The sequence below is a fragment of the Micropterus salmoides genome, unplaced genomic scaffold, assembly GCF_014851395.1.
Source record: "Micropterus salmoides isolate LMB-PRFRI ecotype aquatic unplaced genomic scaffold, ASM1485139v1 Ms_hic_scaffold_12, whole genome shotgun sequence".
NCBI lineage: Eukaryota > Metazoa > Chordata > Actinopteri > Centrarchiformes > Centrarchidae > Micropterus > Micropterus salmoides.
In genome coordinates, this window is record NW_024040263.1 from 11737094 (window position 1) to 11758616 (window position 21523).

Sequence of the window (21523 nt, forward strand, 5' to 3'; positions counted from 1 at the left end):
CAGAACACTAACGTAGGCTTGATGACAAGCTTGACATGGTAAAGGAAAATTAAGGAGGATAATAGACTTGAAGAGTGGATGATGCTTAGGAACAGACCAAGTCAAGGGAGAAAGCACAATCGGGTTTGATTCCAGAAGTGGGTATAAGGTTTGTTACAAAAAGATAATTTTCAAAGTAAGAGAGAAAATGATTGAGTCTTGTTTTTTTTTTTAAAACTGTTGCTTATCTCAGGCACAAGAATGAAATCAGTTATGTCAGAGACAGGCAAGGAAATGTATTATTCACATTTAATAAAGAAAGAAAAATACATTCCTGATTTGTTTTTACTATGACTAGGATTGAAGGGTCTCTATTTTAGCCTCGCTTCTTTGGTTTTTGGTAACTTTTGTGTACAGGTAAACACACAAGTGGTGACTGCACCTACATTTTTCCGCAAAAAGTTTCAATTTCACCATGACACATGGTAATGTTATCTATAACACGCCTCTGCCTCCACTCTTAAACCCCTAGACTCAGTTTGTCAGTCCACCCAAAGATTTATTACCAGTGACAGTCTACTCATCATTGCATCTTGTATGAAAAGGTTGTGTGGGCATATCTAACAGTAAGATACATGCAATGCAAACCAGTGGCTCTCTCTGCTGCTCGTATCACTTCCCTAAACCCCTCCCAACAAACCCACAAGAAGAAACCAGCTGCCATGTGAAACCTCATCCCGCGTAGGGCTCGCTACAATCCTGGCCCCTCACACTTTGACTCGTCTTCTCAAAGATACCCCACCAATGCTTTACGCCCCGGGGCTTGGTTGAGGGAGGTTAAGAGGCTAGTATACCACTGTCACCCCTCAAAAGTTATTCCCCGCTGTTTATCGTCATGCCTCTTTGCCACTCGTCATTACGAGCTGTGAGCTGAAGCTACTGAGCTTGATTGAGTGAGAAGATGTCCAAGGTGGGGGAGCAGCGTGAGCATGAGCAGTGATTAACACTACAGTAGACACTGCTCCTGGCTCTGATTGGTTATTAGGAGCAGCAGGAGGAGCAGATTATATCTCTTGTTTTCTCTTTAATAATTGTTTTAATTGAACCTTTTGATCTTTTATATTGATCTCGATATAATAAAAAATAACATGTCCCTAATGATTCCCCGATATTTAAATACACTTTGAATGAATTGCTAAGGTGGAAAAAAGATCACTGCTGTGATCATCACTGCCTACATCCTAGACCAGAGGGTCAGCATCAGAGAAGCCCCACTGCTGCCATCACCAGATGTACAACAGGAGAGCAGACAGTCACCTGCTGCTAAAAGCCTGGTAAGGCATTAGGGGCACTGACTTATGGAGATGAAGTTTGCGGCAAAGACAAGGTCCTTCCTAAACTTCGGCTTGTTGTCTCAATGAAATAATGTAAGGTGAGAAAAACTGCATACAGAGTTGTTTGTCATCTTTTATTGGCTGATAACACGGTTGCAAACTCATCAGGGGTGAAAGAGGTGAAAAAGATTCCCAAATCCAATTATTTTTAAAGAACAAGAGAAGGAAATAGTTATATATTTTAGAAAACTCACAAACTGCCAGGTCAGTCCATTGAAGCACTGTGTGGTGCATATTTACAGTTCATTTAAGCTGATGCTTTTATCCAAAGCGACTTACAATTGCTAGCATGTCAGAGCACACCTCTGGAGCAACTAGTGGTTAGGTGTCTTGCTCAGGGACACATTGGGGAATTGAACCTGGGTCTCTCACACCATAGGCATGTGTCTTCCTCTTAAATGTTTTACATTGTCTTTGTGTGTATATGTGTGCATTTGTACACATGCAGGTGAAACTGCAAAAAACAGAGGTAGGCACACAAAAAATAATTGCTATTGTATAAATGTCACCAAGAAACTAAAATCATGACTGAAGAGGCATGCACTTCATTAATGGCTAAAGGTCTGTTGTAAGAGGATATAGATGATTAATATCTATTGTAAATAAAGAGCAACCGTATAATCATCGTGGATGGAGACAGGAATTGAAACAGGTTGCAAGGCTGTAATTTTTGAGTCATGAAGGTTGGTTCAGTGTTTGTTTGCACATCTTTGAGTTATCTTACTTGGATTCAAAATAGATTTATAATGTCAAGTTGATAATCAAATATTCTTTTGACATTCCTCTGATGGAAAAATGCTGCATAGTTATGATGCCCCAGCATTGTCTCCATCAGACTGGGTAGTGTTGAGGAAATTTAAATTTACTTAGAAAACAAAATGGGGGTGGGAATGTCATGCTTGACATCTACCGAATGTGCCCTGGATAACAGACAGCTTTGTATTGTCTTGTATGTACACATAACAGCATGAAAAAACAAAACAAAACAAAAAAAACAATGCCATATTTCTCTGGCGGTGTTGTTACAAGGCTTGTTCGTTCTTACCCGCTCCCATTACACAAGAGCTGTCTGTCATTTGTGCTTGTCTGCTCTAATATTTGATCCCTCCTTTTAACAATGGAGACGGTGGAGACTGAAATGCTCAAACGCACAATTGTGCTCCTCCCTTCAGGTAGGTCTTGCGTCTCTACACGGTGCCACTGACTTGCTAAACTCAAAACATTGTGACATAATTACAGTATCACAGCTCTATGTAATGCCTGCATGTGTGCTGTGAGTTTGCCCTCCCATATAAACTCAAAGCTCAAACAGGCCGCCTATTGTGTCGAGCCAACCCCTGAGTCAATAGAACATCCTGTCAGAGTGAGAACCGCCTGCCAGCCTGTCAGGCAGCCCCACCAAATGCCCAACGGGAGGGAGAGATATCGCCTTCCGTGTGGAATGATCCCCTGGTATGAAGAGGTCAGAGAGGACACAACCAAAGCTACTCTGTGCAAGTAGTTGCTATTGTCAATTTAGCCAGAGTGCCTCTCCTGCCTAAAAAATATCTTGCACTACATGACAGGAGAGGGTTGTTTGGGAGTGGAACTGTATTTAGGGACCACAAGTGATGTCCTGATGGTTTATGAATGGGTTTGCTTTTTCTGGGGCAAGATGCCTGCTAAAATGTACTCCAATCTTTGCAAAATGTGCAATACAAGTCATGTGGATTTGAGTTTTATGAATTAGAATCGAAAGAGTGCCTCATCAGACACATGTGTGTGCTCGTTAATTGTCCTTTTTAATTCAAGTATGGTGTCAAATGTTTTTTTTTTTTTTTCATACAAGATCCACCAGTGGAAAGCCAGATTAATCCCGTCTTCAGTGAAAATGAAAAATAAATCAATATTGCTTTTAGTTTCTTTGTGTATCATTTACGTATTCATCACTACTGGAGGACAGCTTTGGAAGGTAATGTTATTGCAGCTTCCTGATGCGACTCTTGTGAGTTTGAGAATCAAAAGCAGAGTTGGGATTAACGTCACTCAGTGCCTGAAATACATTTGACAGGTCACTAATATTTTAGGCACAGGGTATTAAGTTCACCATGTCTAGGTACATAGGGTACATAAAAATGCAAGTTTGGAATACTAAGGGTGCAATAAATGCATGAGAGAATAAAGAATAATACTGACATAGCAATCTAAACAGTTCTCTAATATGTGACCTCACAGCAAGAACGTTCTGGTTTTGAGAGTTGGGTCTGGTTATGTGGATGTCTCCATACTTGCTCCAAATACTGTAAAAGGCAAGATGTGTTTGTCTGATAGTTAACCCTGTTACTGGTGACCTTTCCAGGGTCACTTAAAGCATAGCGTCTCCAGTGAACCCTTGTGATCCTTAATAACCATGGAGTATCAAGATTGGCAGTGTGCCTCACATACTAGGGTTTTAATTTATTGTGTTGAATATTACATTGGTGTCTATGTATGATGTTAAAATATAAGTTTTGTGATATGGTATATTTTTGTTTTCGTCAACAAATCTCTTGCAACCAACAATGAATAGATCCTATTGAAAAGTATTGCCTTTGGCAAAGCCTGATATACTGTAGCTCGTTCCTCTGTGCCATGAACATTCAAAATACATGAATGAGCTACAGTGTTTCACTCTGTGACACTTTTGCTAATTAAGATGAACATGGCCATTCTAGTTTTTATTTGATCCTTTCCACATATTCTGTCCTCCTGCTATAAATACTCAGTAGGGGACAGAATCTGCCACTGAAAATAGTCCCCAACAAATATACTACTTGCCAATGTTGCCACAAGTTTGCTAAAAACTACAGTGGCCAGCTGTTTCAGATTTTAAATTATTTAGCCTTTAAAAAAAAATGAATGTATATATTTGTAACTTTTATGTCCTCAGTAAGAACAATCGTGCTTGGGACTGAGTGCTACAGACAGTGTAGGAGTGTTGCAAAGTACTGAGAGAAGGCCGAACACAGTTGGTTTTGATCTCATATATATATATTATTTAATGAGGCTAAAAGGAAAAGGTTGTTTCTTGATTTCAGAGGACGTAGATACAGTTTAAAAGAGAGATTGACATGTAACATGTACTCACCTGTCTGCGCAGGTCCCTGGTCTTTTTGGTCATCTTATCAATGGCTGAGTTCAATGGGTCACCCTTCTCTTTCCTGCCAGTCTGTGAAAGGAAACAAAACCGCCTTGTTAACACAGCTTTAGTACATGCCATAACAATCATGTTTGACTCCCAACACCGCGTCATGTATTTCACAGTGTACCTGTTGTTGAAGTGATTAAAACAATGCTTATGGGGTATATTTAGTGCGGACTGGAAACTATGAAATATACACTTAATCACAGTACATGTGTTTACATAACAAGTGTTCCATAATTATCGAAGTCAGTGAAAACATGACTCCAACCGTTTTGGTATCTTATCTAGCAACTAGCCTATCTGGCAAGTATCAATTTAGTTGTCGCCAATTCCCCTGTGTGCTGCACTTCCAGTCACTGCCAACTCCTGCTGGTGGCTTTAGGAGGGTGTTGACTACCATGTGCTTCACCTGATACACGCGGAGTCACCAGCTGCTTCTTTTCACCTGACAGCGGGGAGTTCCACTGGGAGAGCAGCATGGAGCTTCTTGCTATTCCACATTCCCCTGCTCTCCAGTTAACACGCATCCCGACACAACCAGTAGGAGTCGCTAAGGCAGAAGCAAGGACAGGATCTCTTGCCGCCTTTCATGCACAAATAATAGTAATACTAAATTGTGTTCACTGAAACGCCTAGCCAGGGAAAAGGCTCCACTTTTCGCTATGCCACTTGGGCACCCCATTTACCTCTTACAAGCGCCACTGTTCTTGCTCAGAAACCATAGAGAAGAGTGAGGGTCATTCATACCACTAGAGTTATTAGATTTTCCCTTTTACTATCTAACTTGGCCTGAAGGTTCGAAGATGCTGTCCTGTGTCCTGGTGAACCATTTCTGCTCCAGGACACATACAAATGATCTGTACTCTGATCTCTCTAAAAAGAAATTCACACATGTGTCTCAGGCAGTGGAAAGTGGTAAAATCACAATGGTGCTCTTTTGAAACAGATGCTATACATACATTTTGAATTTATGCTTTTTCATAAGGAGGAAGGGGTTTCTGGATGTTGTGATTCATGTTGCAAATGCTGTGCTTTATTTTAGCAAGTTAACACAATTATATATTATATTCGGGTAATCGAGGATTCTTTCATAAAAATATGTTTGCAGAGAAATTCGTTAGCAGGATGATCAACAGATTGTACGACACAGTGATCTTCCGTCAAAGCAATACCAGCATACACAATTAGTTGTGTCGTTGCCAGGCAACCATCTGACAGTTCTGCCCAGCATAGCATGAAGGCAAACTACCAAAATACTCCATTCATTCATCCATGCCCGTTTCCAATGAGGATGTCTCTTAGAGAAACTGACCAAAACATGGCTTTGAGTAAAGAGGCTATTTAGTCGTTATCCTGTTTAATGAGGGAGTGTGTTGCTGCATTATTGTCCATCCCTTTCAATAATTGAGAACACTTCATATCTATGTGTCACAAAGAACTTAACAAGACACCATCAAACACCCACCCACCTCACGGTAAACTCACTTCCAATGCCTTGGTCACTATCAGGATGACAATGTACGGTATCCACTTTATTTCTGGACATGCCTCCTATCACACAGAGGAAGCAGCAGAGAAGGAGGGCTAATTCTGTGAACACAGGCTCACAACATGGTGACATTGACTGCCTGAGCTCTTTCTTTGAGGTCCTATCTGGCTCAGGAAGTGGAGTTGTAGCAACTGTCAGTTTGGAAGTTAAAACAACAATTTCACACCCACTTTCTCTTCTTCACTTGACACTCATGGAGATGCCAACTTGAAGACAAACAAACTTAATCTTTTAGCAATTTCTTGGATTTGGGACACTCCAAGCTCAACATGTTGTAATGTGGGTATGTACTGTGGAAAATTCACATGTGTGCAAGGTCAATGATGTGAAAATGCTGCTCAACGAAAAGAGCCTGTAGCCATAAAAACAGATATGACTCCCCTTTCTGTCTAATGTATTGCTGGCTTGCCCTTGGCCAAGGCTCATATAGCACGAGTTTTCTTTCATATGGATGTTAAACATTAGGAATGAGCCATTTGTCTCCTAGCTCATACTACAGTTAGTCACCCCCTCTTCTAATAGCAATCACACAGTGCAGTCATTTTATGTGGAGCAATGCACCAAACAGAGGAAGAAAACTTGGACTCCATATTCAGCTAAAAAAACACCCACCTGGCCCTAACACATCTACTGTTCTGCGGGTGTATGTTTTTATTCTATTTGTAGTTGTATACTGACACACAAGGAAAAAAGGCTTTTAGTCAATTTTTGATTGACATAGGGGAAGGAGAGGAAATGAAGATAGCATTCAGTTGCCTTCCATTATGTGCCATCTACTCATTCAAGCACTCACACTTTGATGTGCATGCACAGACAAGCTCATCTGTGCCAAAGCAGAGGACATGACATTAGTCATCGTGCCGCCTAAAGAGCCTAATGTGTCATTAAGGCACCAGAGGGACACACGGGATTAAAGATGCTCACCGCCAAAAAAATAAAATAAAAAGGGGCTTAACTGGAACCTTTCTGAGGACACTTCAAACACATTCACATGATTTTATGAATAACCAGCAACCTTAATTGAACTGAGAGAAAATGTTCAGGCTGTTGATGACACCAACACCTCCGCTCATTATTCATATCATGAATAGACACGCTGATAAACAAAATGGTGTGTGTGTTTTTTTATATTCTGGAATCGGAAATCCCATCTGTTTTATTTCTCAAAACTCTGAACTCTTTAATCTGAGTTAAGGAGATTAAAAACAGCACAGTGATGTCAGTCAGATGGGACAAAACCCAGCACCTGTTATTTTGAGCTCCTATTGACAACTGAGCTGTAGTTATTGGTGAGAACATTTTCTTATAGCTACGAAAGCTCCTTGTGTAATCTTGTATCTTTCAGATCAATGCAGGATGCCTTTGACAGTTACATTAAGTCAAGAAGGCTACCATCACTAAAAATATGCATCCCATATGATGCCATTACTCTGCTGCTTCACACGATATGTCAAAAGCCTTTTGACATGCAACGGAAATTGTATTGCTCATGTTGGGTTTCCTGTAAAACATAAAACGCCCAATTAAAAACACTACGCATGAATTCCCCATCGCAAACTTTATATACAAGGCAGTCCACAGTGATGAATCATAGGTTAGTCAATGCGTCAGGCTCATTTCAGCCGTCAGGTTGCTCAAATCTGTGGTCGATGATAATGTGCGCGTGTGCATGCATTTGAGGGTGTGTGAGGAGCAAAGTGAGAGAGACAAACCGAGTCACAATATTGTATTTCTGTGTCTAGGGTGTTTATCAGATTTAACTATTTGACTTCTCCCCATTCCCATCCAGGTGTGCGCTCTCCAATTCGCAGCCATTAAAAGCTTGAAAACACAGTTGGCTGTTGATTCAATTGTCTCCCATACAGCAACATTGATTGCTTACTTTTTGACTGCCACATAATGGAATGTGCATGTTCGGTATTGCTGGTAAGTCCCTGTGGTGTTTTGCAGACAGAAACTGTCCCCATCCATTATTTTCCACCCCCCGGTGTGCACTCATTCATTCTCAGCTGGGGAGAGAAAGATAGAGGAGGGCTGAAAATAAGCATCTAGTGTGTGGGGAAATGGAAGCAGCAGCAGTGGAGTTATTCTTGCCCACTCAGAAGACGGCTGGTGGACGGTGCATGCTTGTGGAATGGCTAAGGGCCGTCAGCGCGTTAACTCGCTCAGGCCCTCCCAAAGTAAGTTGTGTAATTCAGTGGTGCACTGCAGCGCAAACTGCTTCACTGCATTTCTGACGCCAACCCCTGTAATGGTGGAATAAGACATATTAGTAGTGTCAGTGCAAGCCGAATAATGCGCAGACGAATGTGGCAGGTATCTTGGCTTTCCATTTCCCAGTTCTTTTGAAAAGTAAAATTAATTTAAGTATTATTTCAGTGACATCAAACAAAGGGGTGTATTACATTTGTAGCTGAATGCTTTTTAGCAGGGCTAGGAAACAATACATTTTACCTTGTGGTTTCTTAATCCAAACTGTTTCTAGCAACAAAGGAATGAAAAGACTTAATGAAAATGCAGGAGAGATATATATATATATTTTTTTTTTCCCGATGCATTCATTAATTGAACTAAATTTAGTTTTTTATCACCACATCTCTGTACCTCCCTTGAAACTAATGCAATAAAAATGACAATGGCAAGAAAACGCTGAAACCGGGGGACGGTGAGAGAAGTGAGGAATGAATCTGGTAATTCATAGGCAATAACATGGCAAATCAAAGGAATGGGCAGATGAATCAGAGGGAAGAAAATAGAAGACAGGTGGGGGAGGTGGGGGCCATGAGGCATTCTGTCTCATTGTCTCCCAAGATCAATGTGTTAAATGACATCAATTCCGGCTCCTTGTCAATTCAATTAGGCAGGAGCGAGAGGTACAATTACTGTCCAATGTGGTTACACTGTCTGCAACAGGCTTAAAGGGGAAGGCAAGCTGATAACGAGATGGTGAGAAAGTGTTTGTGTATGTGCAAGCCCAGGGTGGGGGTTGATAACAGTGGTAACATGTTGGTCGGGTTACCAGCAGATAATGGGTAGCTAGATCCTCATTAAGATAAGTTGTGCTCCCTCGGCTGCAGTGCCATAGATGGGCCAATTTGGCTTGTTCTCATTAAGTGGAACTTAAAGAGGTGCAGCGGTGGCTATCAGATAGTTTGATTACAGGAAAAAGAAAACATGCTACAATGGCTGCGGTTGGAAAAAAAATATACTTTCAGATGCAATAGTCCCTTCCCTCTTTCTTTAAATGAGATGGCAGAGCAACATAGTACAGAAATAGATTCCATATCATAATGTCATAGCCATTATAAACCCCCGGGAAACTAATGGATATACAGTGCAGACATAATGCAATGAAGCAAGAAATAGTATTTATAATACAGTGTGTGTGTTTCTAAGTGTGCACAAACACTTTGACACAAGGTAGTTAAGCTGAATATTGCTCTGAGGGGATCAAAGGGGTTAAAAACTAGTTAGTTTAAGTTTGATGGAAAGATTGTGTCATTTTTTATTTTTTTTTCTCATCCATTGCATGTTGTACGGTTATCCTGTGTAGGGTTGTGGAGGGATGGAAACTACCCCAGCTCACGTTGGGCATACAGCCAGCATGGGCAGGTCCCCAGTCTATCACAGTGCTAACACATGCAGACAACCATTCACACTACTGCCAATTTAGAGTCTCCAAATTACTTGCGTGTCTTTAGAATATATATTTTTTAAATTTACTCTTTAATAATATGATCCATCTGTTGAGCTGTATATCTGAAATCCTGTCCAAAAGAAGCCTTGAGAAATAAATAAATTAAATAAAGGTCCAGTACAATTTGGACTCCAACCAATCACGTGTTTGGGGAAGACAAATATAGGTATTCTCCAAAGATTTCTGGCTTATAAAAAACAAAGTGATTTTCAATGTTGGATGAAGGTTGAAAACATGCTACATTGCACATAGAAAATAATAACTCAAAAACGCAAGATTTTCTGCGATTGTGTTTGCACTTTCACCTCGCACAACATAGATCACAAAACTGATCTAGCAAGAAAGAAGCAAGGGTGCGGACACAGCTTGACCTTTATTTGTGTTATGCTGGGGCTAGGCACTGCAGATTGCTGAGCAGCACTGCACTATACACAGGATTCTGAATGGCATTGACCAGGCTATTTTTGTGACTGTCTCAAATGAGTTGTTTGCTCACGCGGCTGTTTACAAATCAAATAAAACTGAACTGAAAGATGCATGTGTGATTTGGACAAGTCTTGTTGTATGCATTGATTAACAGATGTGTTTCTTACTGTGTATGTTTTCAAAGGCATGTATATAGGTCTGAACACCAGATTTTCAGAGCTATTTTTAATTAAAGTGATAGTGACCTGAGGCAGTGGCATAAACTTTTGAGGAGGGCCCACAGAATGCTTACCCAACCTATTTCATTGCTAAAAAAAATGATTGCTTTGTGTTCCTAACTGATATAACAAAACATATGGATTAAAAAGGTTGTTCAGTCTTTGATTAATGATTAAATTTACTACATTTCCTCATGCTATCAATAACCAAACAATGTAATCTCAGTTTTATATATATGGTCAATAATCCTTTAAGTGACCATATACAGTACACACTAAATGTTAAATGAGCAATGTTTTGGCCGCTTGTTGATAGCAGCACACACACACACGAACATACATATTACTTCTCAAATCTATTCTTCTGTGGGAGAAGGAGTATCCAGAGCTCCTGCGTGGAGCCTCAGGACAACCAGAACACTTCCAACCCCCTCCATGTGCTGCTTATACGAGGGCTTCGATGTCTTTTCTCCTCTCACATGGTTGCCCATACTAGCTATAACGGTGCTGTTTGAGACTGGCAGTCTTAAGTTAGAGTTAATGCAGCCGACAATGGCACTGCCTGAGGAGGAGCCGGAGTGCCTTCTGGCACAAGCTCTCTTATGTTTAATGGCTGATGCTGTTTGCTTACTCCTCTCATTACACGGGCTCATGTTTAGACTGCGGGCCTGTCACTGGCTATTAGCATCTGTGGTCAAGCAGGCTGTGGATGAGAGGAAGCATCTGGCTTATCATCAAATACATCGTAAATACGAAATTAGCATTTTTTTAGGATGGGGTAAAAACAGAATGAAGGACTAACACCCTGTGTGCATGGACACATGGTTAATCGGTAGATGGATACGACACAAAAACACAATCCAGAGTCATAAAAATTAGGACTGAATAATGTACAGTCATAAATGTACACACAGTACAGTGTCTTAGTAAATGCAAAATGCACTTGAGTTGATAAGACAAGATTGTTCCCATGCATGCATATACTTGCATAGACTTTTCTAAAAATACATTTTTGGGGCATTTTTGGAGATGCCAGTAGCGAATGACAGGAGACAAGCAGCAAAGGTCCTGCAACAGAATCAAACCGGCAACATTGCAATGATACGCATCACAGACCAAAAGGAGGAGGGGGAGCTTCTTTATTCTGTATAAATGTTAACATAACGTTATCATCAGATTTTAGCTGGCGGTTGGAGTAAATCTAAATAATCCAATGGACTTTTTGTTGTTACTTCCTGATGGCCTCATACAAACTGGACAAGATAGTGTTTTATATAGCTGCAATTATTTCAACAACCAAACAAACAAAAATGTGACTGGGCCTAAATGAAGAGAAACACTGTGGGCAGGGAAAGGAAAGACGGAACCGAAACTACAGCAAAGACAGAGGCAGTGGCAGCTACTAATAAAAAGAAAAAAGCAAAACATTACATTACATTAATTCACTTAGCTGATGCTTTTATCCAAAGTAACATACAATTGCTATATAGGCCACACGCCTCTGGAGCAACTAGGGGTTAAGTATCTTGCTCAGGGACACACTGGCAGATGTAAACTACTCGCTGTACCCTTTGTTTGATAAAATAACCAGAGCATATATATGATTTTATCTTTTTACCTGGAATAATAGAGGAATTTTAGGTGTTGTGGACCACACAATAAGTGTTATTGCAGAGATGACAAGTAGCAATGCTAAATGAAACATTTTTAATGGGTTAATGCTATAACCTGAACCAAGATTTTGAATTCTCAGACAGAAGCTAGTTCTAGAAAACCCAGAGCTGCTACAGCCTTTTCACAGGACAACGGCATTAGAAGGCTCACAACCACCATATTTCTGCTTTTACAGTAGGAGCAAGGTATCCCAAAACAGCCCGAAAAATAATCTGTGACTGAACTAACAGAAACAGAAACAAACTCGGAGAGGTAGCACTGGAATTTAACAAGGATGTTTGAGGTACATGAAATACCCAAAGCTTCGGTGGAAGACGTACCCAGTGTGTGAAGATACTGAACTCTTACTGTATATGGCATCCGGCCTACTTGAAAAGACACTTCCCTGATACACATTTAAGGCTGAGTTCCAAGTCATCATAGGAGTTGAAATGGCTTGAAAATGTTGATGGACTACCTTGGTAATTGTGGTCTTGTCAATTTACTGACCCTCGCATTGTTCATGCATTCCCAAAAAACACCACTGTGCTTAATTACATGCAATGAGATGTCACGCAGCAATGCAGGGGTTTAAGAATAGAAGCATGAAGGGAAGGAGGAGGGTTAAATATTAAGTGTGTTGGGCTATACGCCAAGGTTTTAGGTGCATAGTTTTAGGAGACTAAGAAAAGGAGTGAGGGGAAATGTCTGGTTATCAGACAGAAAGAGAGAGAGCAGGGGATAAAAAAGTCTAGTCTTGCAGCAGCAGTACGGGGAGCTAGAGCAATGCTGCCTGCAGTCTCCCTGAACTGAATAGCAAGTAGTTTGCGAGGGAGGGACTGAAGGAAGGGCAGCAGGAGAGAAGAGAAGCGAGGGAGGGAGAGGCTGAGAATAGGTTAGAGAGGGTGAGAAAATAAGAGAGTGGTGTGATATCTGTGAGAGCAGAACTGTGGTAAAGAGAAAAAAGCGAGTCAATGGGGTGAGACATCTTTGATGTACTTTTGTTTCACCACAGAGCTGAAAAAATGCCAATTTATCACACGCATTTTCCTATACATGCATTCACCAACGCGACATAGCTGTCTGACGGTACTTGGTGCTATCTTTGAAAAGAGTAAAGCTTCAATTTAAGTCAGATGCTACAGATAGGCAAGAACACCTGAAACAGGGACTACTTTAGGTCAATCCTGTTCAAGGACCCGTTCTTAATACCAGGAGACATAATCACATTTCATCTTTATTCTCTCTTTCCTGCATTGCATCATTCTCCACCCATCAGTAGTGGATCAAGCCAAACAATGGCATGTTGACGGATTATGGGATTTCCGTGTGATAGACAATGGATACAAAACAGGCATTACTGTGAGGATCGAATTCTCAAGTACTTTTCAATTAAATGTCCATGATGCCAGATCCCTTCAACCATGTATACTCCCTTGTTGTCTCATCATGCTACACTACATGATCACTCTGTATTTTTTCTGAATTTTGAATTTGTGGTGCTTCAATCAAAATGGTAAACGGTAAATTTCATGCAATGTCATCATAAGGACATAGATATAAACTATCTATAGAACTGTCATGAATGAATTTAAGCAAGTTGTTGTGTCTAGACATTATCCACCTTCACACTTTCCTCAGACTCCATCCCTGCTTGCCCGATGGTGTCTTTCCACTCATTGCTCGCAACTGTCAGAACTACCCCTCACTATGTGACCTCTTAACTATACTGTGTAGAGCACAGGATTACAAGTCAGCGAGGTAGCTCCAGAAATCTGAAATGACTGACGAGAAAACAAGTTTTTCACTGACACCGACACATTTTGGTACCACTCCATCTATCACACACTGTTCCTATCAAAACTGTGATGTAATGTGGAGGGTGTGCGGGGGGGGCACACACAGTGGTTTCATATAGTTCACTGTGCAGGCACACAGAAATTAATACATTAAAATTATACAAAACATGTGAGCAATGAAAAGGTCTCCAGATCTGGCAGCATTTTTGCTATCAATGTGAAGGTGTTGGTTGTCAGGGATAGGAAGGGCTATAAAGAATGATATGTGTGTTTTGTAAACCAGGATAATGATGACTCAAACTGCTCCTCTGGGTGGGTTGCTGTGTGTAGGTAGCACTAATCAGGGATTAGGGTGGTTTAGGAAAAGAAAAAAATGGCCTTAAATATGACAGCAAAATGTAGCCAGTGGCAGATTAAATAAAGGCTAATGATAGCATGGTAACACAAACATACCTACTGCCTGTTGTGGCTGAGCCCACCGTAGGACAGCCGCTGTGCACACAAACAAAAATATACTGTACAGAGCTAGACTGCAGTATGCTCCCTTGCTGTAATGATTCAGGGTGCGACAACTTCAAAGACTGCTGGAGCTAGCTGAACTGGTGAAATGATTATGTCTCCCACTATCCTTTCATGTGGACTTTGTCAGTCCAGCCACACAGCAGTGCACACCACTAACAGAGTTGCTGTTGCTATTAGTTATAAGGAACAAGGAACAGTAAAGCCACATAATATCTGGACATGATGTAAGTGCATTGCGTGAGGATGGATCAGCGGATAGGACTTACTGTCATGGTGGGTGTTTGGGGATTGATGTCTTTTCAAAAGACATCTATTCTCTTCCTTAAGCTGACGTATAAAATGTATTCCTACAATGGTCACAGCTGTTTGAGTCCAAGCAGTATTTTCAGGAAATGACATGTAGACATCACCCTTGAAAATATTGGCTGTCATTTATCAAACCGTTTTAGAAAAAGCACAGATTCAAGAACTAGGAGAGACACGTGAACCTCTCTGCATCTGATTTATTAAACTGTCGCACAGCATCTAAATGAGCACTGATTTGATCAGAGACTGATAAATTGATTCAGCTGTGGAAACAAGGACATGCTGCACCAGTCCCTTATTTACATACGACAGACCCTAATTTATGTGTGTTTGGCAACTCTTGGCTTATTAAATGGGATGACTGGTGTAGCAAAATCTCCATATGCTACATGACAAAGAGGACATAGCAGAAGTTCTGGTTAGCCATGGTTAGTGAGATTCACCTGGGAGATCCATCATTAGTCGCAAAGGGAGCTCACCTTTTATATATTTATTTTTTACAAGGTGGGGGTTGTAAAGGATGTTGGGCTGAATCTTGCCTTAAGATCCACAAAAAGGAGTGATACGAGCGTGTTTCACTCTTTTCCAGGGTTTCCCCGGTGCTGTATCTTAAATGAATCATGGAGATTTGGCATGCAGACTGAGTGGGATTAAGAAAGTTTGTTTTTTTTTTCCTCCAGATTTTTGAGTTAAAGTCAGTGAAGTTTATGATATTTCACTGCCCCGCTACGATGGTAATGAAAGAGTTACATGCATGCCGGTATCTTTGTTAAAGTGAATTAATGATGAATCACCCTCATGTATTAATCGTACATCAAGAATAGCCAAATTTTATGCATGATCCGTGATGATGAAGATACAGAAAAATAGAAATGCATGCCAAAAAATATCATATTGTCATTATTTTCGAGACCCCCCAAAATGTGGGTGCTCTGCCTGGCAATAACAGCTAGAGTTGTCTGGAAGCAGCATAGCAGGAACTTGTGGGCATCACAAGGAGAGTGAAGCATGCCCCTGGGCTGGCCAGCCTTATTTTCAATGCTGTGACAGGGTCAGGTCTCTGCTGAGGGTTATCGTCTTAATTATGCATGGCCCATCTGGTAGACAAGGCTCTGGTGCAGGTGGCCAGCCACTCTAGACAGTAGCTGATAGAAGAATGACATGATGAATAATGTCGATTCCTAGTCCCTGTTCTGAGGAACTTAAATAGAGTGATGCCAGTAGTTGAAGTAGCCAGGGCTTTGTCACTCAAGTTAAAAAGACTGAAAGTATAAAGTGACGCTTGCAACCCCTAAAGAATCATTCCACATAACACACCAGACTATAAAATAGCTGGTCATTTGGGGGGCTGGAAATATCAAATTTGATCCCGTAGACAGACATAATAATTTTATATATAATATTGGCCAATTTTGCAAGGAAAGTTACTGATTATGTTTACTAATGGTTTTGGTATTTCATCAAGGCCAGGTTGACAACATATAGTAGCTGCAGATTAAAAATGATTGATGAGAATTGAAAGCTCTTAAACAACATATCATTGCAGGAGCTCTGCAGTTTGTCAACAAGTTCGTGATTTTGGGAACAAAGGGTGGTTTTGATTGGGCTCTAGATTTCCAGGTTGGAAATTACTGGGGTGAAGAGTGCAAATCAGCAAAAACATTTTAAGCAGTTACACACTAAGCAAAATACACACAAATATACACACATTCACACATACAAGCACAAAGACGGCAGAGAGGAAGTGAGGCTGAGAATTTTTCTCTTGTCAGAGGATTTAGCTGCCATTGTCTGCTACCAGAGACAGTACTTTGCGTTTTAATCAAGGGTGCAGTTTGGAATTCAGTGGCCTCATGATGTGATAACAATAAGATTTTTTCAAACTTCAACTATTGTATGTAGGGCTCTGGTATGCATCATCATGTACCGTTATGTCACATGGGGCCTCCATACTTATTGGAATCTACTTATCTGGACATTGTGCCTGTGGTCAATTTACAGTATGTAATGATATGGATCAGCAGAGCAGTGTATAAAGTACACAGTTTTCACAGTTTACCACTGATCTTTAGGGCTGAATTAATTCTTGTAGATGTAAAGTCATAGTAAAGAGTCTAGTAAAAGTTTACATAGGGAAGTTTCTGTTTTATACATGTGTACTGTTAACAGTACAGTATGAGGAGAAACGTTTTTTTTTATTATCATGTTGGTGTTTCACAGCTAAAACAAGGTGTACTGAAATATAAAACAAGATAACAGAAAGACTCAAAGCCTGCCACTAATTTGGCTTACCTGCCAAGATTAAGAAGATAAACACTTGCTGTGTTTGATTTATTTGAAATGTAGTTGATTTAGCTTATGATTTATACTATACTTTTTAAATAAGATGTCAGTTATTATATATTACTGAAACAGCAGCTCTAATACCCCCTTCGTAGTAAAAATGACATGTGAAAATCTGACAAATTAAATGTTGTATTGCTAAGAACAGACATTATATTCATTGAGACAAAATCTGTCTACAACGCATTTTTAATTGTTAATGTCTAGTTTTAGTTACTTCATTAATCATCCTTTCTCAAACTACTGCATGTTCATTGCCCATCCCTGTTTATTGCCCTTCTAATCCATCCTTTGTCAGTTTGTCCCAGGTTACACATTTCCTATCTAAAAATCTACTGTGAAGTGTGCCCAAAAACAGCACTGGTGTCATTTGCTCCACATGTAAACAAACACCAGCTGCCAACAACGATGACACACTAGCCTCTGAAATACCCCGAAGGCATGTAAATTTCCAACCCCAATTCCATCTTGCCAGTAAAACAATCTGCAAGATATACTGTATGTATGGGAGATGGTGCCACATGACATTCAGTTCAGGATAGAGATTTTTCTTCATTTTTGTTTTTTAGGAAAACATTTGTGCTATGGCGCAATGGCTTAGTGGCTGGAGTTAGGGTGTTTGTTTCCAACAGGTAGCCTAGTTTCATCACACACCAATAGACATGATTGTTAGGTAATAGGAACTACGCTTCCATTGCCCTTGACCAAGGCACTGGCCTAAGAGCTGGTGCTGATGACCCCAAGTGGATTAATAAAGTGCAACATTAACAACCCCCTTAAGTCATTCTAAAATGGTGGGGTGAGGATTCCCTCTGAGAACACAAAGGACACCCCTCCCTTGTACTGAATTCTAGGTGTGCCAGGTATTTGTGCACTGCCCTGAGATAAAGTGAAAGATAGTGATGAAGTAACCAGGTGTTCTACATTTGTAATACACTTAAAATAACTTAAGTGATAAATCATTCACAAGCTCTAAAAGCTGGACATCTACTCTGTTACTGCACAATTTTGTGCTGTCGTGTAAGTGTGTTTAGACATGACAAAAATCTGTCTGACAACTACATTAGATGCTATCTGGAATGAATGCAGCCCACAGGACATAATTAGCTGGAGCATAGCTGTCCAGTTTCCACTTGCTATAGCATTTTTTCCCACTTTTGTTCAAAGGTGTACGAATTATTTCACTTTCATACGGGGTGCAAATGTTTAATCTATACTGGGAATTGAGCAAATAATGGAGTCTGTATGTTATCTGCATTTGCACAAAATACCAAGCACATTAATACAATGAAGTTACATTCAAGCATATGCACATAAACACACACATGTGCACCCAGCCGCATAAATGCAAGTACACTCACATACTTGAATGCCAGATTACAGTGTTTAACCACTAAGAGGATGTCAGTGTAATTTCTTCAAGTGCAATAGAAGTTAACCTAACTACTGAACTCCACTCAAACTGAGCCTTCTCCCAATATGCTTCCTCATTGCTTCCTATGCTGCCTGTGACAAGCTTGGCATTAAAGGATAAAGCAGACATTATTTTATCTTTTAGGTCATCAACAATTCCCCTCAAGAGACTCAAACCAGCAATTAATTTATCCTACAAAACAGTGTCTGTGTAGCCAGAGCCTGATATAGCTCCACTGTCATCCTAAACACATTAAAAAAAACACATGAAAGGGCCATAGTGTTACACCGGATGACATACTCCTACACTGAGATCAACACAACAAGTGTATTTTATTCTGACACAAACTTGACTGCATTTTCGCTCTCTTACAGTAGCTCCTCGGCGGGAAGACTCCGCACTTGGTTATGTGTTTCTGCTGCTTTGCTAGTTTGACGAGCAGGGAGGAATAACACCTTACTGGTACAAAAGAGTACCCTACACCTCAGGCTATGGAGGAAAAAAAATGTCTCAGGATGTTTATCAAATGTGCTTGTGAATATGAAGAGAGGAGGAAGCATTCAGTGGTTTCTCGTAATATTTGTAGAGGGACCTCAGCATTCAACATTGTGTACACGCTTCCCATGCACCCAAGAGCTGGGATACATAAAAGTCAAGGCGACATGAGAATTTGCTGGTGACCCTCACATACCTTTGACACACTCAGACTCTAATGGTAAAGTAGTGAATTAAAATGAAATGTTATGATGGTACTCTCTATCAAATCTTCACACCCTACATCAGTTTTTACAAACTTCTAATAAAAAAGCAAGCGCAATATTGCAGTGTTAACCATTGCAGTGTATCTTCCGCTTTACGTTCTGCTTTACAGGATTCCTTTTCCTATTTAACTTCCCTTATGAGCTCATATTTTTGTCATAATTAACTGCTACAAACAGAAAACAGAATGAATGTCACAAAATCAAATAAGGGCTCACAATAGAATAAAAGCATGAAAGACCCTAAAATTGGAGCAGCTGAATTGAATTCTGCCATCATTAATTTAATTATTTGTACCTGTGCTTTTCCCATGTGACATGTCAAAATGTCTTCCCTAAAAAAAGGCCTATGATGGGGCATGATAATATCATACATGATGGCTGCTTTCCTGGTGCTTGGGATATTATACATCATCTGGTAACTCATTGTGCAAAATGAGACTGGAAGAGTCTTTGGAGGTGAATTATGTTCAGGAGAAAAACATCTCAGAATTATTCAATATTAGCTCCCTATCGCATTAATATCAGAAAATAAATTGACCCAATCAATCATATTCTGTAACAATTCCAAGTTTTTCAACATTTCTTAATTAGGGAAAATGCTGCTGGTGATTGGGATGTGGAACTTGTAGTTTGCAGACTGTAAACCTGTTCAGCATTGACATAGTAATGGTAATTTGGTATTTGTCATACCAAGGAATAAAAGTATAAACAAAAATTATTGAATTATGCGGTTATAATTTAGATTCCATAAGTTTTCAAATTATCAATACACGATCAGTGAGAAGTATTAGTGACTAAGTCAAATTATGAGATATGATTTTTTTTTCAACTCTTTATTGAACATGTTAAAAGACAACAACAAAAACTAAATAAAAACAAACAACAAAAAAGATCATCAACAGATGATCCAAATGTTCAAAGGGGGTAGGAAGAAGTTAGAATAACTTTTCTTGTCCTACCCCCACTTCAATGATTCAATTGTTTGCATCACTTAGATATTCCAACTAAATAAAGATCAACAAAAAAGAAAATCACTGTTCCAGCTCATATTCATCAAGGATTCTTTTTTTAAATAGAAATTTCAGTTGCAATAAGTTTTTACATAACTTTAAATCATTATTACTGTTGTTATTACTGGATTGTTATACAGTGGAACTTACTATTTGTTCGAATGAACGGTTTACTAAACATTGATATTACTCTGAAACTGTACGTGTTTTCTCGTAGTTGAAAAAGCTCTTATATTTCTAGGCAATTGGTTATTGTGTGCTCTAGAAACAATATGAATAGTTTTGTAGTCAATCAAATCTTTGAACTTTAATAATTTGAGTTTAATGAACAATGGGTTTGTTGGTTCTCTATATGTAGTTTTATGTATGATTTGAATAGCTCTTCTTTGTAGGATGAAGATTGGGTATGTATTTGTTTTGTGTTATGTGTTCCCCCATACTTCCACACAATAAGTCATGTATGGGAGTATGTAGGAGCAGTACAGCATATTTAGAGAAGCCTGATTCAATAGGTCTTTGGCTTTATATAGTTACACTTTACCATTTTTGCCTATTTTCTTTCTTTGCCAAATTCAACAGCCATTATATATATATATATATATATATATATATATATATATATATATATATATATATATATATATTTGTGTGTTCATTTTTGGGTCAGTCTGAAATGTGAAATGATGAATGTGTTGATGGGTTCACTACAAAGTCCATAGGCATCAGCGTCGGGAGAGTTGGGTCACCCCCAGCTGTGGCCGTAATGAATTTCAGTGTCATCCTGTTTTTTGGACATCATGCAACTAATTATTATTATCAAGGTGAGACATCAGTAAAGAAGGGAGACAGCGCCGGTGTATGCTACCACCTGTGACACTAAATGAGCAGCAGGGAGGTTCTTGCCATCAGAGTTTACACCAGACCTTTTTGCCTCTTAAAATCATTTTTCAGGCATTCCTTCCTCTTCATATAAACAGTATTAACTGCTGCTGGGAAATGTTGACACATCCTGGACAATATCTGTATAGTGATACCTGTATTTGAATTTATCCCACCAAACAACAATGACAAGCACATTTACATAAAAAATTAGAAGCCAGTCAAATTGAGAAGGCCATCTTTTTGATTGAAAGAACGATGCAGACTTGTGTGAAAAATTACGGGCTAAATCAAGCTTAAAAATAAATAAATAAATAAATAAAAAAACTTGCTTAAAGCAAAGCAAAAAGTTCAAGTACATAATTGCTCCATGTTCATTGCTAACAAATAGAGTTTTTATTTGTGTATAA

At 39.6% G+C, this 21523-nt stretch overlaps 1 protein-coding gene across 2 annotated transcripts in view; it reads right to left on the reverse strand.

The window, feature by feature from the left end:
* The window catches only part of ctnna2 (catenin (cadherin-associated protein), alpha 2), a 329015-nt gene that overhangs the window by 94905 nt on the left and 212587 nt on the right, over positions 1 to 21523 (reverse strand). For both annotated transcript variants that reach the window (XM_038713371.1, XM_038713372.1), the window contains exon 8: positions 4480 to 4560. In XM_038713371.1, coding sequence (XP_038569299.1) covers positions 4480 to 4560 — 81 coding nt within the window. The remainder of the gene's footprint in view (positions 1 to 4479; positions 4561 to 21523) is intronic.